General features: G+C 40.0%; 1 protein-coding gene across 8 annotated transcripts in view; it reads right to left on the reverse strand.

Annotated features, from left to right (window-relative positions):
- The window catches only part of RSPRY1 (ring finger and SPRY domain containing 1), a 62245-nt gene that overhangs the window by 15393 nt on the left and 26751 nt on the right, over positions 1-20101 (reverse strand). For 7 of the 8 annotated variants that reach the window (XM_075008944.1, XM_075008948.1, XM_075008946.1 and 4 more), the window contains 8 exons: positions 19527-19579; positions 17281-17393; positions 15081-15207; positions 13985-14043; positions 7276-7342; positions 6538-6669; positions 3869-3984; positions 2434-2577 (listed from right to left, as the gene is read on the reverse strand). In XM_075008944.1, the coding sequence (XP_074865045.1) occupies positions 2434-2577; positions 3869-3984; positions 6538-6669; positions 7276-7342; positions 13985-14043; positions 15081-15207; positions 17281-17393; positions 19527-19579 (811 nt within the window). The remainder of the gene's footprint in view (positions 1-2433; positions 2578-3868; positions 3985-6537; positions 6670-7275; positions 7343-13984; positions 14044-15080; positions 15208-17280; positions 17394-19526; positions 19580-20101) is intronic. The other variant, XM_075008949.1, reaches the window with a different exon arrangement.

A 20101-nucleotide genomic window follows, 5' to 3' on the forward strand; every position in this document is an offset into this window, starting at 1 on the left:
AAGAGATGTGAATAACTTATATAAATGAAAGTAAGGGACAGGATTACAGGCAGGATGGCGAATAGGGACAGGGAATCTACTATAGCATATTCCTTCTTACATCATCCCATTAGCTGCTTTCCTGTCTCTATCCATCTCTTCCATTCCCCTGGCATGTACCAATTTACATTCATCAACATTAACATCTAGTGCACGTCTGTATTTGGTCCATGATGCACATCAGGTTTGGGGCTGATTTTTCTCCTACAAAAGTTGGAATTGAGCAGTTTTAACTCTGGTCATTCTTGTAACAGAATTACAAAAAAAAAAAAAAAAAAAAACGCCCCTCAATACAATCTCTCCCCTTACCTTACAGTGTTATGACCACCAGAATAACGATGGTGGTAATATGAAGATTTTAAACAAATTTCAAGATTTTGACTGGAAGCAGGTCTGGTGCCTGCTGGACTTCCCCAAGAAATGCGCTTGTTACATGATGACCCTATCAGTTCTGCTTATCCAAAAAAAGGACACCTCGATTATATTTCTGGACCAGGCACAAACCGTACTGTTCCTCATCAAGTCAACGATAAAATGTCAATTGACCTCAGGAGCAGCAGCACAGGACTGCAAGTTCCACTCGCAGAATTATTAGTAGTGACTATGGGTGAGCCAGCATGTGGAGTGAGGTTAAAAAGGTGGCAATTAGAAAACCCACCTCTGTGAACTGAACGCATTGGCTGTGAAATCATTGCAATGGACTATTAAAAAAGCAGAACACAAGGCACTAACAGTAGCGTGCAAGTTGAGAATAACAAACTTGACAATTCTGAAACAAGGCTGCCTCGATAACCTTTACACTATTCCCATATTGTCTGAGTATACCTGAGTTAACGAGAGCCTGAAAAGGTACAAATCAAAACACCTCCCCCGCAAGATAAACCACAAACAAAAGAGTCACATCACAAAGGTGTTTGCCTTCCTGGCAAAAAAAAAAGTTTTTATTTTTATTAAGGCAGATTGAGTAATTAGGCACTTGCTTGAAAAGGAGAATGAAACTCCCAGGCTGGGTCTACACTTGCCCCCAACTTCGATGGGGGCATGGTAATCAGGGCCACAGGAGATTACTAATGAAGTGCTGCGTATTCACTTCATTAGGCTAATTCTTCCCCGTGGCAACTTCGAAGAGGAGTAAAGGGACTTCGAAGTGCCCGCAGCTACACGCATGCCGACACTTCGAAGTTTGATGCTTTGAACTTGCCACGGGGGAAAGATTAGCCTAATGAAGTGCTGCATATTCACAGCAGCACTTCATTAGTAATCTCCTCTGGCCCTGATTACCATGCCCCCTTCGAAATTGGGGGCAAGTGTAGACAAGCCCCCAGAGTTTAATGCTAATGCTCTCGTCAAGTGACATTTGCACCAGCTTTGTGCTATTTTCAATCAGTGCCTCACTGGTAGTTTTCATGCCTGTATGAAGTTTGTTTATTATTGAAGGGCAAGAGAAGGAACATTTGGCATGCTGTTTCTACATATGTACTTTTTCCACTGGAAATTAGTCTTTCCTGCCACAAAGGGAAAACTTCCAGTTCCTTGACAGACTAAAGAAAGAATCTAAAAACTCTTTATAATGGCACCTTTCACCAAGTTTCAGCCAGGTAAGGACCTCAGAAAATATCTTACTCTTGGTTCTCTTACCATTTGAACTATCCCTCAATCACAGCCTTTGACTAACTGATGTATGAAAAGGCAGAGTTTTTAAAAGGCAACATATGTACAAGCACTAGGAATCTGCCATGTTAAGTACTAATTGAACAGAAGAAAAGTGAGAGAACAGAACACTGAGTGAGCTTATGGAAAAAAGTTTAGAGAAAGCCAAATTTAGACTGACAGAAGAGTTTAATCCTTGATCTCTTGAGTAAAAATACAACATATGGATTACAACCACCACCAGTAGCAAGATATTAAACTGCTCAGAGGGGTCAGTTTCATATGTAGATTAGCGGCCTTAATATTCTAGTCACCAAGTGTGTAAAACAGGAGAAAAAAACAAACCAAAATCACCCACCTAATAGTTTCTGAGTGGTCTATGTTAAATAAGTGAATGACAGGGTATCAGCTCTTAGTGGGCAGGCACTCACTTCACAAAAAACACAACTGGCAGTAACTAACATCTTTATTTACAATCAGAGCAGAGGCTGGGTGTGATGGGTCACAGGAGTTGAACTACTGCCCCAGTGAGGCTTGAGGTAAATGGCACTTCAGCACCTTCCATGAATACTAAATTCAAATCGCCATACTAGCGGCAAATGAATGGAAAACTCAGAGAAAGAGGCAATGTATATGAATGCTTCAAGAGTATGTAAAAAGCTGTTTGCATAGTCACTAAGTAAAAAAAGCCACCCACACCAACAAAATGTAGAGTTTCAGCTGCATGACCTCCCACATACTCACATGATTGAGAAATTTGCTGTCTTTGGTGGCCCATCCTATCTGCATCACTCCTGAAGTAATTACCGTGACTTCATAGTACCAAACCCCAGAATCGACGCAGAATGTACACCGAACGCTTTCAAAAGATGAGGCATCACATCGAGCCTGAAAAACCAATGCGGAAGATGCATTATTTGTAATTAGTTGTCAGTCACAATCCAGGCTCTTATGCAGGAATTTCTGGGGTGCTCTTTCTTTTTTAAAATGTAGAACTGCAATTTTTTTTAAATATAAAAGGAGTTCAAAATAGCTGTTCAATCTGTTCAATGAGTGTGCATAAGAGAGGTTAATGAAATATTTGAGTGGAAACAGTGATTGGTAAAATGTTTGTTATAACATACTAAACATTTATACAGTAATAAAGGTTTATAGAAATCACTTTCTAGGATCTTGCTGTAATATCGTGAGTAAAGAAACAATATTCCCTTATCCTCCTTCCTTTCCTGTTGCTAGAGGCCAAGCACATGCTGGGAAAATGTAGCCCCTTTCCTGCTCCAGGACCAGCTTTCTAGGCAGGGGTCTGGACAAGGAACTACAGCTCCCAAGTCGCCTTGGGTTCTCCCATCATGCCATGCACAGCAAAGCAGGGGAGGAAGGGAGAGAAACCTGACACGGCGAGGGGCCAGTGTTTGCATCCCACCACATACAGGCCTGCAATCAGTCCTGTATGGCACTTCTCACATCTACCGGACAAGAAAAAGCTGTAAAGGCATGTAAGTTTCAAACACAATGCAACGTCTTTCACTACAGGAATTGCCAGATACCTGGTAGAATCTTAGCACAACTGAACCAAGCTGGACATACTTCAGAGAAGAGCAACTGAAGCGATCTGCGGGCTAGGGAATTTGATTTAAAGATCGGTCATTTTTTAGCCTTCAATCTATAACTACCTGGAAAGTATAAACACCAAGGAAGGACATGAATTTAGTGCCTGATGAATATATTACTAGGAATCATGGCACAAAATTAAGAAAAAGGAATATTTAGGGCAAATTTTGCTGATGGTGAAAGATCTTTTCTACTGCTTTGAGCTTCTAAGATTGGACAGGACAACAGAAAAAGTGACAGAACAAACAAAAAAATTACTGTAGGGAACAGTTACGCACTACATGGGAGAAGGACCAGATGGGTCTACAGAGGTATTTCAAGGGAAAGAAACCTGAGATTTTCAGAAGGGTGATGTTTCACAGTGGTCGTTTCTGGTGCTAAAAAACAAGTTAGAGACATTACAGTTAAAACAGATTTCCCTCACTAGTTTTGCACAAAGCTCAGACACACAGACTTACTTATTCTCTGTAAGGTACAAAAAGGGGAGGAAAGACCGAATGGAAATGGTTGTGTCTTATGTTTGAAGAAAGCCACAATTCTATGTCGAAATAATAAAATGGCATCCTACCTCCAATCCACATGGTGAGATCTTAAGGTATTCACTGACATCGTTACTATTCAACATGGCCTTAATATTGGTCAAGTCAACCTTCTCATATGTAAACTGTCTGCCTTCTTTCAAAACTGAAAAATAAATAAATAAAATAAATAAAAAGTGCTACTGCAAGAAAAAGTCTGTCCAAGTTATTTCAATACATAGATTTTAAAAAATTATTAAAGCCCACGTTTGAAATAAAGATGGACATCGTGCACAGGGTAAAAGAAAAAACACCTGTACATCCAATTCAGTCTTGGCATACTTTAAAGCAACAATGGCATTATACATAACTGGAACGCAATATTATTTACTGTAAACTTCGTCATATCCAGCATTCTATTATCTGGAACTCTCAAATTAGTCTTTTTTGACCATAAGTAAATTTTAGTTACATTTTTCGTATTTACAGTATAGTAAAAGTAAACACAAATAAATGAAGCAAGTGCAGTATAAGTTTGTAATGTACAATATTACTGTTGCTGACAAAGTACTCTGCATATATTTTTGTTCGTTTCTTAGGCTATGTCTAGATTACAGGGCTTTGTTGACAGAAGTTTTTGTCAGAAGATGCCTTCTGACAAAACTTCTGTTGACAGATTGCGACCAAGCTGCCAAGTGGACTGTGCTTCCGATCCACTCTGTTGACAGAAGGCGGCCAGACTGCCCAGCTGCTCTCTCAACAAAACGGCCAACTGAAAGCATAGCAGAGGGCACCCCAGAATGTCCAGACCGGCTTTCTGTCAACAGATCTCTGCCAGTAGAGGCGTTATTCCTAATGGGGAGTCGGATAAGGCTGTTGATAACAGTGCTGCATTCTGTCAATTTACTGTCGACAAAACGCCTTGGGAATCTGGACGCTCCCTGGGTTTTGTCAACAAAACCCTCTAGTTTAGACATAGCCTTAATAGCTAATCTCATTTTTGCTTAGTGTTATGCATTGCTAGGTATGTGTATTATCTAGAATATTTGAATATCTGGCAACCTCCTGGTCCCAGTGCTGCTGGATATAAAAGAGCTTCCAGTATTATTTACAATGGCCCCCAATGTTTGTCAGAACTATACCCAGGAGCAGGGTATGTTCAGTGTGAGTATATGGAAAGCACTTAAGGACTAACTCTGCCTCTCAAGGAACAATGATTAAGCATTAAGAGCATCAGAATACACATCAATATGTGAATCTTTCAGGCCCCACAAGATTATACTCTAAGGCTGCGTCTACTCTTACATTCCTCTTTTGAAAGAGGCACCCAAATGAGGGAAGTGGAAAATGCAAATGAGGTGCAGATTTACACATCTGGTACCTCATTTGCATATTTTTTCAAAAGAGCTTCTTTCAAAAGAAGAAAAGCAGTGTAGATGTGGCTCTTTCGAAAGTAAACCCCATCCTCGAAAGAATTTTACTGTGTGAGTGGCATGGTGCCAGAGTATGAAAACTCAGCTGCTGCTGTTAGCTACTGGGCTAGGTGTATGCAGTTGAGCTGAGCTGATTCAGGCAGTTTCCCTTTCCATTTCCAGTCCTTTCCCCACCACTTCTGTGACTGCTAGACCCTCACACACTGCTCCCAAATTAGCTGATCAGAATGCTTGAGTTTCAGGACTAAAGAAGAAAAAAAAATTCAAGTAACAGGAAGTATGCCATGGTGGAATCTTTGTAACAGCTTAGGATCAGTGGAGAGAAGAGAAATCCAATTGTGGGATTCTCTAGCATGCTGTTCAGTGTGGTCTCCTCGAATGTGCTTTAATACAGGCCGTATTTTCTTCAGCCCTGGGCTACTGCAAGTTGCACTGTACACTGAGGTTTATTAGAAATTCCATCCTGGAAACCACCCAGAATCAGGCCAGGGAAGACACAGGATGCTGGGACTGCACAGAACGAAGAGGGAAAGTTGAAGAATAAATGTTGTGCTATACCATGGAAAATGCTCTGTACATTTTCCTCCAAATCATTCTCTTTCACACCAGGGAGGAATGGAGAAACCTTTAATTCTACAGGCTGAGAATCATTTTACAGGTGGAACCTCTCTACTCTGGAACTCCCTTGCTCAGCAAACTCCACAATCCATCACAATTTTAGTTAGCTGGGCAGCCACTTATCCTGGGTGCGGCCAAGTTTCCCATGATCCCATAAAATTTGTTTACAGCCCACTAATCATGCTCTCAGGTGTTCTGTGCTGTTGTTTAGCTGTAATTTACCCCTGAAATGTCTTCTAAGAGCCCAGTAAGCGGTGGAAGTGTTGGTAATGGGCTAGAACATACTGACTGCCTGTCTTCTGCCAAATTCTCTCATCCAGCACTGATCAGGTCCTGAGGGTGCTGGAGAAGAGAGGTTCAACCTGTATTAAACACTAAAGAATGGTAAGTGACCACAATGAAGTCTTTTTCAGGGAAACCAAAAAAAGCAGTCAAGTAGCACTTTAAAGATTAACACAATTATTTATTAGCTGTTAGTTTTTTGTTAGTTAGTTGTTAGTCTTTCAAGTGGTACTGACCGCTTTTTTGTTTTGATAGCATATAGAGTAGCACGGCTCCCTCTCTGTTACTTTTTCAGGGAGCATAATGCACATTTACTTATTTCCAAAGCAGAAGTGAAGAAGAAGGGTATGCCTTAAACAATGAATCCATGCTCACACAATACTTACATAGATTGTCTAAACTCCACTGGGCACAGAATCCCACTTGGCGTTTTAAATAGTCCGGATTATTGGTCCATTTCTCTAACAAAACAAGCTGATCACTAATACAGGATTCAGAAACTGTCATTTTATTTTCACCTGTAATTTGAAAATGAAAAAAGTAACAGATTTAAACAAGGAACAGAGCAAAAAGAAAACGTTTTACTTGACAATATAAAAATATTCTAGCCCCTAATACTAAAAAACACAGAGTTCATGTACCTTCTCCTGACAGATTATTAAACAGGAAGAAATGAAATACTAAGTATTCAGCATTTTACTGTAACTAATCAAATGAGAGCATGACAATTAGCTAGGAAAATAATAATTGTTTATTAATAGGATAAATTTATCCCTCTTCACATTCCCAGAACTACCTTTGATGGATAGCAGACCCTGCATAACGATAGCCAAGGGCAGTTCACAGTACAGAGATGGAATTGTGTTTCACCCGTTCTCTTCCCAAGGGTCACAAAAACAACAAGAGTCTCTGCCTGCCCCTGAGCGTCTACGTAGACCAGGCATTGCTGCAATTGTTATAGTGCACTACAATAAAACTACAAGTTGGGAACTTCAATGGAGTTATTTCAAGTGCATGTACTGGGGACAGCAGCAAGTAGATGTGGTCAGGAGGAGGAAATAACCATTCTGGGGTAACATCAGCACTATTGTTTTTACTGTGTTAAGTACTAGGCTAATACTTACTTGTTTGTGCAAACTTTTCCAGTGCTATTAGTGCAAAAAGCATTACCGTCGGATGGGACTGGAAGTTCTAAAGAGAAAGAGTATTAAAACGCACATCATAACACTGTAAGGTTTTGTTTTGTTTTGGTTTTTTTTTTGGTAGGTTTGTCCAATATAAAACAAACACTTTCTTAACATTAGCAATCAGATCACATTTTCAAGACTCTGCACAAGAGAGAGAAAGACAGCTCCCATGAGCGACAGATGCAGTAGTAGGTGGGAAGTGGGCCATACTACAAAAGCTATGGAAGCAGCTGTTTCTCATGTCAATCAGTTTTTAAAACCAATGTTGTCTGTCTACTTTAAACAAATTACTCCTGATTTATATTGATGTGTCACTACCTTTCAATGAGAGTCACTGAATTAAAATAAAGCTTCTAGCTCAAAATGTTACACTTTTTCTGACCCTGCCCCCCACCTTCATTTTTCTGAGTCACACCTTCCAGATGTCTTGTTCCAGTAACCTCAAACGCTGCAAGGTCCCCAGCACCCCACAACATCCCCTTTAAATAGAATTTATGCAAAGGAAATTTCAGGTGGAAAGCAGCTATTTGAAATAATTAAAGCACAGGCTTTATAAAAAGAGAATGTTAGTAATTTAATGCGCTCCAAAACAAACAGCAAGTTTGGATCAATACTTTATATATTTGATATACAATTTTAAAATGTCCTTATCTGATGTCATGTAGGGTTTTCAGTATGTCTTGATGCTAATTAACACAAGTGAAAAAGATGCTAATAATGACTTATGAACACTTTGGCACTGTCCTAAGAGAAAGTCTGGCAGACAATGTAGTTTATTTCTAAATCAAACAAGCACTTCATTAAAGCATGAAAGTTTATTCTAGCTTAGACATGTGATTTCTTTAGCATTAGTTGAGTTATTGTACTAGTAAAACAAAAAAAAAAATCTATGGATGAGCTTTTCATTTGACAAACTCACATCCTTTCCCAAAAAAGGGTTTCATAATTCATAGATGGTGAAACTGAGGCACAGGAGTTAAGTGATTTGCTCCAGGTCACACCAATAAAAGATTCAGGACACTTACATGCTGCTCAACTTCCGCCTGGGACGCTAACTGCAGGACCTTTCTGTCATGGGCAAAGACTGCCTTTCTGGAAGCTGAAAGTGTGTTAGAACCCTTGGTGGGCAACCTTAGAAGAACAGTCTGACTTTTTAAAAACTGAACTTAGTGTCCATGAAAGATTAAGCATCATCCACAGTTCATTGAGAAAACAGTATGGAGACTGGCAGGGCAAGATTCCCCCAAATTAACGGGGCAATGATCTTAATCTGGGGAGTCGGGGTGGGAAAGAGAAGGAAGACAACCGTTCTCATGGATGTCTACACCTCAGTTAGGAATGTCCACAAAGGAGGCAGACAGATTTAATAATGGAGCTTGACCTAGCGCTCTAAATATAGCACTGTGGCCGCTGTGGCTTCTGCTCTCAAGCCCATTCAAGCTTCCAAAGCTTCAGGGCCTGAGCCACAATGTGCATGCTGCTGTTTTTAGCATGTCAGCTGGAGACCAAAAATAGGAGTCTGTCTACCTGAGCTGGGAGGCTCATTCCTAGCTACAGTACAGATGTACCCCAGGAGCAAAAAATTCATTCTCACCCAGACACCTAACCTCAAAACCCATGTGAGTATCAGCTTCAGAATAAGAGACAAAACCCAACATTTTACATGTAAATCAAATAAACCCATGACAATTCTTCTCTACCCTTCTAGAATTCTTCCAGAAGAAAGGGGGGGGGGGAAAAAATCTACAGGAGATGCAGATTTTTATTTAAAAAAAAAATTCCAAAAGAACTAGCCAAAATATAAAGTAAACAAACAGTCTGGTAAGCTTTCAAAAATGCACGCTTCTTAGGCAGATTTACACTGTTGCACATGACAGCACAATATGGCTAAGTTTGCATGTGGGGACTGAAAGAAGATTAAATACTGCATTAACTTTCATCTCACTTAATGCAGAGAATGCTACAACGTTTATGCTGAGAATGCGTTGCACTAAATGATGTTAAAGTTGTACAACATCACTAGCCTGCTCCTACAGCGAACTCCACGGGATCATATTTTCAGGAGTGTTTTTAGTTACATTAGCTGTCCTAATACCTCCTGGTAGCGAAGTTCAAAGAACAGCATACAATTGCAGGACTCATCCCATTTGCACTTAAATGCACCTGCGTAAGTCTATTAATATTTGTGGGAGTCAGAAAGGTAACGCCACATTTATTCTCCAGCTAACTTCAAATACAATTTGGTCAACTTTTCTATTAATAGGTCAATGAAATTTGAAATTAATCAGAATGCGTGCTCGTGATACATGGAGAGGAAAAGAGCTCAACTGTCAGGAGTCCATGGAGCAAAGCCTGGTTATTTAAGATTGTATGAAAATGGAAAAATAAAAAAAATAACTTTTTGTTCCTTAAAGGCTGACATTTGTAACATTAGTAAGTGAACAGATGAGCAAACATTTCTAAAGATACAGCAAACCAAAAGGTACCCAAAAGGTTACTTGAGTAAAAACAGAGCTGCTTTTGGGGGGTGGGAGAGGCAGAAATGTACTTAAGTACAAGTCACCTGTGTCCCTCTGGAAAACTACTTAAGTGAAAGTACACACGTCCCATCTTTATTGTGGTTTAGTACCCAGAAGTGAAATCAGCTGCCCTTTTACACAACTAACTTTTTGGGAACTTCTTCCACCTCTGGCCACAACAGAACACAAAGATCCCTAGAACAATTCAGCCTCACACCAAATTCCTGTCCTTTCCACCAGTGTAAATCCAGGGAGCAACTGATTTTACCCCAGGAATGTCTGTATGCAAGCGCTCCAGTCATGTGGCTGGTGCACCCACAGATAAAATTTAGTGGGTGCAGAGCACACAACAGTGTATAGTTTCCTCCTGCCACCCCCCGTCCAAAAGTGCTAGCACACTGATGGCCCTCCCTCCCCTGTTACCAACTCCTCTCTCCCAGTGCTAACTTGTGTCACTCAATCTCTGGGAGGGAATCAGTGAAGCAGGGATGTGGTGTGCTTGGGGGGTGGGGTGAGGGGGCGAAGGCAGGGCAGGGGACTTAAGGAAGGAGTGTAATGGTGGGCGGGGCCTGACGGTAGGCAGGGCGTGTATGTCAAGCACCCCCTGGGGCAAAATGAGAAGTTGGTGCCTGTACCACGATTCCCACTGTTTTTACAGCTCTACAACAGTGGCATCGGCCACTCTTGGAAGACAGGATGCTGGGCTAGATGGACCTTTGGTCTGACCAAGTGTGGCCGTTCTTATGTATTAAGGGACATACAATGCTCATCTCATGTGATGACTGTGAGAGCTGATGTTACGATACTATGCTTGTGAGTCCAATGGTCAGGATTTGGCACATAATGGTATTTCCAGCCCAGCTTCAAATTTACACTGTGGTCAGTGTGTTTCAGCATATTTCCATTTAAGCACTTACCGTACACTAAAAATCTTCTTTTCCCTCCTGTACGGAATTCACTAACTGCACTTTCAATATCAGGAGCTGAGGGGATTGGTAATCTAATTTTGCCCCGAAGCACAGCAAGAAAAACTGTACACTAGCAAACCAGTGCTGCACAAAGTAATAACATAATGCAGGCACAACAGCTGTAGTGCAATCACAGATCCCGTGGTGCTTGGCAGAATTTTACTGGGCTTCCATAGAACTGCAGAGACATTTACTAGGAATTTCCATGGAGATATAACCAGTGTTTGCCCCTATTTTTTCCTTCCACATGCAAAATAAATGTTATTATAGTATTGAGGCATGTGCAGACGTTCACCACCATGAAAACACAAGCTGTTGGCTATGGACATGGTAGGTCCTCTGCTAATCAGCTGGGCAGCACCTCAATTTCTCTTGAGTGGTAGCCCAAGTGCCCAGCTTACAGGGAACACTAGACACAGCTGAACTTCAGGAATTTATACAAATTCATCATCCTTGGTTATTACACCTGCAAGTAACTTGCGCAGAACCAGAGATTTGTGTTGCTAATCTCCCTCTGAAATGGCAGGAAACACAAGGATTCTTCAGCTAGCCTCAACACCTGCCATTTAGCGACAGTTATTAGAGAAAAAAAAAAAAAAGTGATCCACTGCAATGCTCCAGTAAAATGTTATGTTCAGTTAAAAATCAGCTCCGGTTACACTTTGACTTAAACAAGAAAGCCCACTCTTTGGTTCCACAACACTCAGAAAGGATTCAATGCACTAGCACAAGCTGGTTAGTTTCCAAAAACAAGAGAGGAAACATCCATCAAAAAGACAGCCAATTTAGTCAAATCTCCCTCATTATATGAATTTGTGATCTTGGTAAGTTATTTCAAAGGTCTTCTGCATTTATCTTTTATACCTACTGTAGTCAGCATTTCTAACAAGAGAGTCAAATGAATACTGCAAAATTTCATGATGTGGTTTGTGCACATCTAACGAAACTTTATATCTTGGGGGGGAAAAGAAGCTACTGAGTTTAACCTTAATCTTATTTTGATAGAATACAGGCTAACATGGCTCTCCTTCTGTTACTACCTAACTATGACTCTTACTCTAACCAATCAACCACTCCCTTTACCCCAGGAGGTCTCAAAACTTCAATGAGCTGCAACCATCCATCTGACAAAGTTATTACTAGGAATGTCAATTAATTAAATAAATTATATTCTATTAGGCTGTTTCTACCCAGGCCACTTTCGAAGAAAGTGGCCTGGTAATACATGGCCCAAAATACGCTAATGAGGCACGAATGCAAATCCCCCGTGCCTCATTAGCATACAGTCACATTATTTGGAGCCCGGAAGACCGTTGTTCTGGACTCCAAAATGCCGTTTAGAAGTGCGGCCTCTGCAGGGTCTTCCAGAAGGAAGTCCTTCTTCCGGAGGCCCATTCTTCCCAAAAATTTTACGGAATATACTGCTGGTGGCCACTTTCAAATAAGATCCCCACTTTGGATTCCCATTATACACAGTTTAAGAACTGGGAACTGCTGCTTTACACTATTCTGGCATAAAAGGACTACAGTACTGGAGTTCTCTGTGAGGAAGGCCTCCATCCTAAGATAATCATGTGCTGAACGCCTCTCCTATATCAGCTTTCACAATTCTATGTCACTGTTTTACTAAGCTATTTGAAGATTAGTTTTGCATTAAGGGGTTGAAACTAACAAATGCCTGTAAATTCACAGGTCAGACTTACAAGGCCTACCTTGTAATCCAATGCACTGATAATGTAATCTGGTTGGTATGTCAGACTGCTCTCTATACTCCAGCCGAGGTACCTTTCAATTTTAACTTCACATTTTCTGCAGTTGCCTGGACAGACCCTTGATGTCACTTAATATTAAATCCAAAAGCAACATTATACATGTTCTGGTTATTTCTAGACGCCAAGTCCAAAATCCCCAGGATTGCTCCCAGCAGGAAATATTCTTTTTCTACTCCACAGACACCCATCCTTAGGCTAGATCTCCATCAGGGTTCTAAGTCGATTTCTGACCTGCAATTGTAGCTACTCTAATGGGGTAGCAAGAAATGACATAGCACAATCGACTTTCCTTCCCTAGGTAGATTTGGGCTCTTCAGGCTCACGCAGATGTCCCTTACTCCACTTAACACATGCAACAAAACTGAACTCTAGAAGAACAACTGCAGCACAGTCAATTAGTTGGTAAGTACAGATTCACCCTATGGCGTACCAAAAATAGATTTAAAACCGTAGTGCAGATCTAGCCTTTGTTATAATGTTTTGCAACCAAGATTGCCAATTACTGATCTAAACTAGCAGTAAGTTGCATTAACCAGTCTTCAAGCCAAGGAAGCTTCAGTTCGGATAGAACGCTAAATGAAATTTACACAGTTTTAGCAAGTACAGTACATTTTTAGTAAACTTTTATTTTGCAAAGTACAACACCACTTTTAGGAGGCGTAAGTATCTCTGCAAGATATCACAGGACATTCAAATACAAGATAATGGTCATCCATTTCTTTACCCCATACTAATGTTCAACTATCGCCCCAAACTCTGAATTCACAGGACAGTGGCTTCTTTGTTGAAATCTGTTCTTCCCTTTGACCAAAGCGAGTGTATAAATGCAGTTTATACAATATTGTACTCATAAATAACGCATCTTGCTCAGTGCGCTAGTATGAATGCCAGGGTCTGAACAGCACTAAGAATTTAGGAGCAAAGAATCATTTTCTCTAGGTTCTATATTGTGGCAACCACATTCTCTGTGCTTAATGAAGTAAGCAAAATAAAATACTTGTATTCTCTATTTTCTTCTCTCTTTTTTCCATAGTCTCATTTACCCTTTTTCAAACGGAATCCTCATGTCAGATTATCCAATGTAAGCCAGCTCAAAGTTAAGAAGTCTGTCCTTTATTTGGATTACTTATGACGTGTATTATTTGAATTTGTATGTTGGGCTAGTGATCAATGTAACTGAAAACATGCTGCTGTTATGTAGTGACAGAGTTAAGATCTCACAGTTACAAAAACTGAACTTAGTGCACTATGCTGAATGCAGTTTCACATAAAAAGAAAAAAACTAACAGCAAGACTTGCTGAAAAGCAAGCACATTTACTACTTCTGCATACAGATGTAACTAAGAGGGTGGAGCAGCAGAGAATTCTAGTTAACTTGGAGACTTACCAAGCTTTGCAGTAAATATTCCAGTATTCCTGGGCTGAGTAAGCCTATACTTGTGGGACCTGTAAGAACACTAAAAATGAAATGTATGTATGGGAAATGTTGTATTGTCTTTTCACAGCAATTAAAGTGAACCAAGTATGGCATTTTGTCACTGACAAAGACCTTGCATTCACAAAAGGTAGAAATTAAACTAGTACCCAAGGGCCATGATTTTGCACACAAGCAAAAACTGTACCCTCCATTGCTTATTTACTATATGCATGCAGTTACTATCAATTGTGCTCATAAATCAATCATCTCAATGCAGAGTTATACATCTACTTTCCCTTTACAGGCACAAATACAGGTTGAAACTCTCTAATCCAGAACATCCATAATCCAGCATGATTTGAGTTAGCAGACAATAAAGGTATCAGCCAAGGTCAGCCTTATAGAAGTGTTAGCATTGGTAGCTACATGAAGTTTATGCAGACAGGAAATTTTACATTGTAGATACTTGAAATTATGTACACATGCGGATTGAGACTTTTATTTGGTAAATCAGATGTTGAGGGAGTTCAGTGTAGTAGAATCCAACTTCAGAGCCACGCTGTTTGCTGATTAAGTCCTATCAATATGTTGATCACGTACAAGTTGAACCTCTCTAGTTTGGCACTCGCAGGACCCAACTGTAGCTGAACGAGAGAACATGCCAAAAACGGGGAGGCCAATATTGTCTAGCAGCATTACCAACACTTCCACTGCTTACTGGACTCTTAGAATACATTTGGGGTAAATTACAGCTAAACAACAGCACAAAACACAGAGCCAGGACTGGTGGTTGTTAACACATTTTATAGAACCATGGGAAACTTGGTCACATTCATGATAAGCGGATTTCTGTCTAACTAAAATCATGCTGGACTACGGATGTTGCTGAACTAGAGAGTGCCAGATTAGAGAGATTCATTCTGTAGTAAAATTAATCAGAGCTGGCAGATAAGATCACTCATTGTTGCCAAACATGACCTTACTTCTACAAAGTCAGCTTTGAATGCTACTATGCTGTGGCACAACAGAAAACGAAAGAAACTTTCAGACTGCTCTCTCTGCTTACCTGCTAGTTTCTCAGCCAAACAGCCCAACACTGCTGTTGTGTTACGATGTTTGGCAGGGTGACGGGAATCCTGGCAGGCCACAGCTCCACTCAAATTTAATATTTCAGTTAATTTCTGCAATGCATCCTAAAAACAAAATCAGAATGCTATTTAACACTATAGAAATTGCAGAATACATGGTCTTCTGCTGTCATTCCATACAGCTCAATGGCTTGTCTTCAATATCAGTGCTAACAGGATAACATTACAAATGTCAAGTGACAGTTAATCTATTTTAAAGACAGACCAGAAGATCAACATATCTTAAAAAGAGAGTTACATTAATCCATTGGCTACTGCCAAATTAGCCAGCCAAGTATGCCTGGTTGCTCAAAAATAATGTGATGCCAACTGCGTCAAATACTGACTTTTGCTTAGCTGCCATGGACCAGTAAGACAGGTGGTGTAAAGCAGGGAGGGTGGCCACCAATGTACTGTCCTCTGTTCCACATATCCTGATTTTTTTTTAAGTTGATTGTGTTTTAAAAATACTGTTGCTAACTCCAAAACCACACTCTCCCTCCCACCTCTAGTGGCATATGCTGCTTATACTCACTGTGCTAGTCTTTTAAATAAGCACAAAACAGTAACAGAAACCTTGGTTGACCCTTAGCTTCCTCTGGCTATTAAGGGAGAATTAAATTCAGAGCAAATCTAGAGTGACTCCCATCAATTTCACTTGAGTTCCATAAGTACAAATCCCCAGTCAGAACAGAAAATATCCACACTCAACTCCAAATTTGTCTCAGACCCCTAAATTTTCAGTTGAGCTGATTCAGACCCCAACTTCAGGGCTAAGACTAACATTTAATTAAAACAAAACAAACAGCTCCCCATGTTGAAGCTCTCAGCTGGCTATCTGGATGAGAGGTGTGTAATTTGGTTTACGAAGGCTGATGTTTATTATATGCTTTGGAGTCAGAATCTGATCTACATTTATATCAGTGCAATGATCATTGAATGGAGGTTACCAGAACGTTATATTTGTGTTCCCAAAAATAGCCACAATCAGAACTAATAGATAAGACTGACAATACGCAAAAAGAACAGAAAAGAAGTAATAACCAGCAATGAGTGAGCAAAGGACCTAAAGTTAGAATTAGGAATACATCTCAGTGCTTGTGCCAGAAAGAGTTCATGGCAAAAAGAGATTTAAAAGGTCTTTAAAATAACATACTCCAAACTGTGACACATGCTGTGCCCTTAGGCAATCTTCAGCTGCATGTACGCTACCTGGAAGATCACCCCACTCAGGTTTGATCTTCTGGGGTTCAATTTCACAGGTCTAATACTGGGTTTTAGAGGTGCAACCTGTAGTAATGGAAGTTGCAGCAATGCCAGTATCAGAAAGAGTCCATGGCAAAACAGAGATTTAAAGGGCTTTTAAAATGACATCTGCCACATCAGGTGATGTACTGTGTGCCCTGTACACCTGCTAAATTCAGTGGACTGTGAGGAAGAGTATCTCTTAGGACTGGGATCCAATCCAACCTCACTTCTGTTTTTAAAATGCCAAAAGCTAAACTACTACTTGTAGTAAAATACAACGCATAATATTATAAACAGCTGGCTTATTTAAAAAAAAAGAGACCAGTGTGCAGCAAACTTCAAGAGCTTTTTTGTTTTAAAAAAGTTACAGTATTAATCCATTTATAGTAAAACATGTAAGCTAACGAGGAAGAATGCTGCGTCTTATTCACATGGATAAGTTAAGGCGACATTCAATGCTGACACAAAGTGCAGGTTTCTACAGAGAGTGGGAAGTGGAGTGCACTCTGTGGAGAGTAAGTGGGAAAGCAGTTGAATTTGCACTTATTTGGCACCCAATGGGCATGTGCCACAAGTAACACATACAAAACAGAGCAGAGAAGCAAAAGCAACTAACCAAGGAAACCTGCCTATTTCACCCCTGCCCAGCCCAAGTACAAACTATTTTTCACTGTCCTCTTAGCATTTTTCTTGCAACTCTTACACCATCTGTAGCTCACTGAATGCCAGATCCTTGCTAGTTACCCCACTTAATAAGAAACATCAATTTTTAGACACCCAACACCCTGGATAAAGTTTACATCATAGATTGGAACAGCCCAGACACTTATAGGAGTGGCAACCACGCTCTGCTAAAGCCTGGTCACAGCACACATGCATTATTTAACTTACTTTTGTTGGTAGTGGACACTCATCCAGTAATAATGTTATAACAGCTGGTCCCAATGGGTCTTCTAAAGGAATAACTCTAATTAAAGACTGGACAACTTCCAGCCAGCCTTCATCTGTCAACCATAAAAAAAGAAGCAACTCTTAGAACATGGTACTGTTATTTACAAGTGTTTAGAATATGCTTGTCAATATAAAGGCAAAACTTCAGTGGCACCTTTAAAAAAAAAAAGTTACCCTAGTGACCTCATCTGAATGCTACATTTTAAAGGGTAATTAAGGAGCACTTCATAATGCGTGCTCTAGATCTGTGGAATTTTCATTTGTAATACACTACAGGCTTTTACTTGGGGGAGAATGTAAGTTTCTACAGCTGATGAAGCAGGTCTTACCTTCGAAATTTCATTACCTAATAAATAATAATTTTTAAGGTGCTACAGGACTGCTTCCTCCCTGCACTCCCGGTGAAGCTACAGACTAACATGGTTCTCTCTCTCTGAGGCTACCACTGCCAGGGTAATCCTAGATACGTTAAAACAACCTGGCTCTTCATTTGTTAAATATGAATTAGCTTCAGAATAAGAAACAAACGAGCGCATATGGTATATTTTTGTATAGTACTCTGGGAGTTAAGAGATGTCCACGCTTAAAGCTGTGCTTCAAACAAATTCAGTACCGTACTGTGAAATCACATGGACATCCATGGAATTGCAGAGAGCATGAGTAAATTCTGATTTTGACTTTTCATTATTGCTTATGGAAAGCACAATCAGAAATTTTCACCGGTTCATTTAATGAACCAAGAGTTCCATTTAAAAGCAAGCAAAGATAAATAATATACTAATACGTTAAAAAGAATTTATGAAAAATACAGTGATATAGGTATTAAAAACAAAGTAACAAGAATACTGTCAATGGAAGATCTGGGCATGCCAGAAATAAGGGAAGGGCCCATGGGGGAAAAAAAATGCTTCAAAGAAGAAAAAAAAAAAAAAAAAAAGCGCCAAAAAACCCTAAACCCCACAAAAAAACATTCAAACAGCAATTACATATGGACCACATGGGAGTTCCAGTCAGTGCCTTGATAAATGATACTTTCATATTGCCTTGAGGACACATTTTGCTCACCAAACTTTAATGACTACTGTCTGAACAAGTTAGGAAGTTTCTTAATTGCTTGAACATAAATTAAGGGCATGTTCAAACATATGCTTATTGTGTGGCATGTTAGGGTAACTGTCCACATGAACACAAAAAGTTCCCTAGAGCACTTTGACAGATGCAGATTTGCAAACCAGTTTGCCATGCAGGAAGAGTACACGTAAACATACGCTCGGATACGCTCAGCCAAATCCTCAGTTCTTTGTGCACAGTAACCTCCAGCCAAGTTGGTGGGTGTCTTGGATCTACGAAGAGTGTAAAACCACATCTACTGGGAGTACAAGTTGAACCTCTCTAATCTGGAACTCTCTCATCCATCAACACCCGTAGTCTGGTATGATTTTTAGTTTAGTTTCCCCTGGTCCCATGAAGTTTGTTTCCATCCACCAGTCCTAGCTCCCAGTGTTCTGTGCTGTTATTTGGCTGTACTTTACCCCTAAATGTCTTCTAAGAGTCCAGTAAGCAGTGGAAGCATTGGTAATGTGCCAGACAATATTGACCTCCTGTTGTCTAGTAAATTCTCTCATTTGGCAACAGTCAAGACCCAAGGGTGCCAGATTAGAAAGGTTCAACCTGTATAATCTTTGCATGCTCTCTACTGACAAGAGCACTGTGCCAACACAGCTCAACATTTAGAGTTTAAGGAGAGGGTGGGAGCATGGCTATTCATTTTGACATACTGCAGATATAGTAATAGCAGCAAACCTCTATACAGAGAAGGGGTTGCCAACATTCAAGCACAAGGCCTAGAAGGGGTTGCCAACATTCTGTACATGGATAAATTCCATCCCTTCACTAAAGTGCAGTGTACCTTACTGTATGTAGCCTGTTATTTGATTTTGTAGCTGTCCACTAGATGTTTCTGCACACTTCACTTAGTAAGTTTAGCACAACTAGAAAGTGCATCTTGCAATATAATGAGCTCGGCGAAATTATGAAATACAGGCACTGTTTTTACAATGAACACATTCTGCTAGAATTACAGGCTATAACAACATTAACAAAGTCATATATTTCTCTTTAGAAGGAAGATATTTCTCTGCCTCTGGCAGTGTAAAATCAAAATACTAGACAAAATGCGTTAATACCTGTTTCTGCCATTTCATGTAATGTTATCATTGAATAAGGAGGTTCTTGGTCACTGAAAGACAAACATTACATTGGTCAAAGTTGCTGTACCACTCTCAACATCAGAGTTAGAATTAAGTTCAGTGAACAGAAATGTGTACAACATGGTCTTTTTAAAAAAAAAAAAAAAAAAAAAAAGCCAGACCGCAAACTTCTAATGCTCTATTTGGATCTCAAATACAGATGTGTAATGCCTTGTGAAGTTACTGACTAAAAGTTACCATTGTGATCTCCATAAACAAGTGATAAAAAGGATACACAGTGAGCCACAATCCCTGGTTTGAGATCTAGAGCAATGTTGCACAAACTTTGACTTCCCCTGCCCCACCTTCTGCCCCTCAACTCTCTGATTTGCTCACCTTGATAATATTTTTCTGATTTAGCAACCTGGATTACTATTTTTGGTTCTCTGTGCCTTAAATATCAAGTCTGTTCTGGTCTGGCTATGGTCTGAAGAAGTGGGTCTGTCCCACGAAAGCTCAGCAACCTAATAAATTATGTTGTTGGTCTTTAAAGCGATACTGGACTGCTTTTT

The sequence above is a fragment of the Carettochelys insculpta genome, chromosome 14, assembly GCF_033958435.1.
Source record: "Carettochelys insculpta isolate YL-2023 chromosome 14, ASM3395843v1, whole genome shotgun sequence".
Classification (NCBI taxonomy): Eukaryota; Metazoa; Chordata; order Testudines; family Carettochelyidae; genus Carettochelys; species Carettochelys insculpta.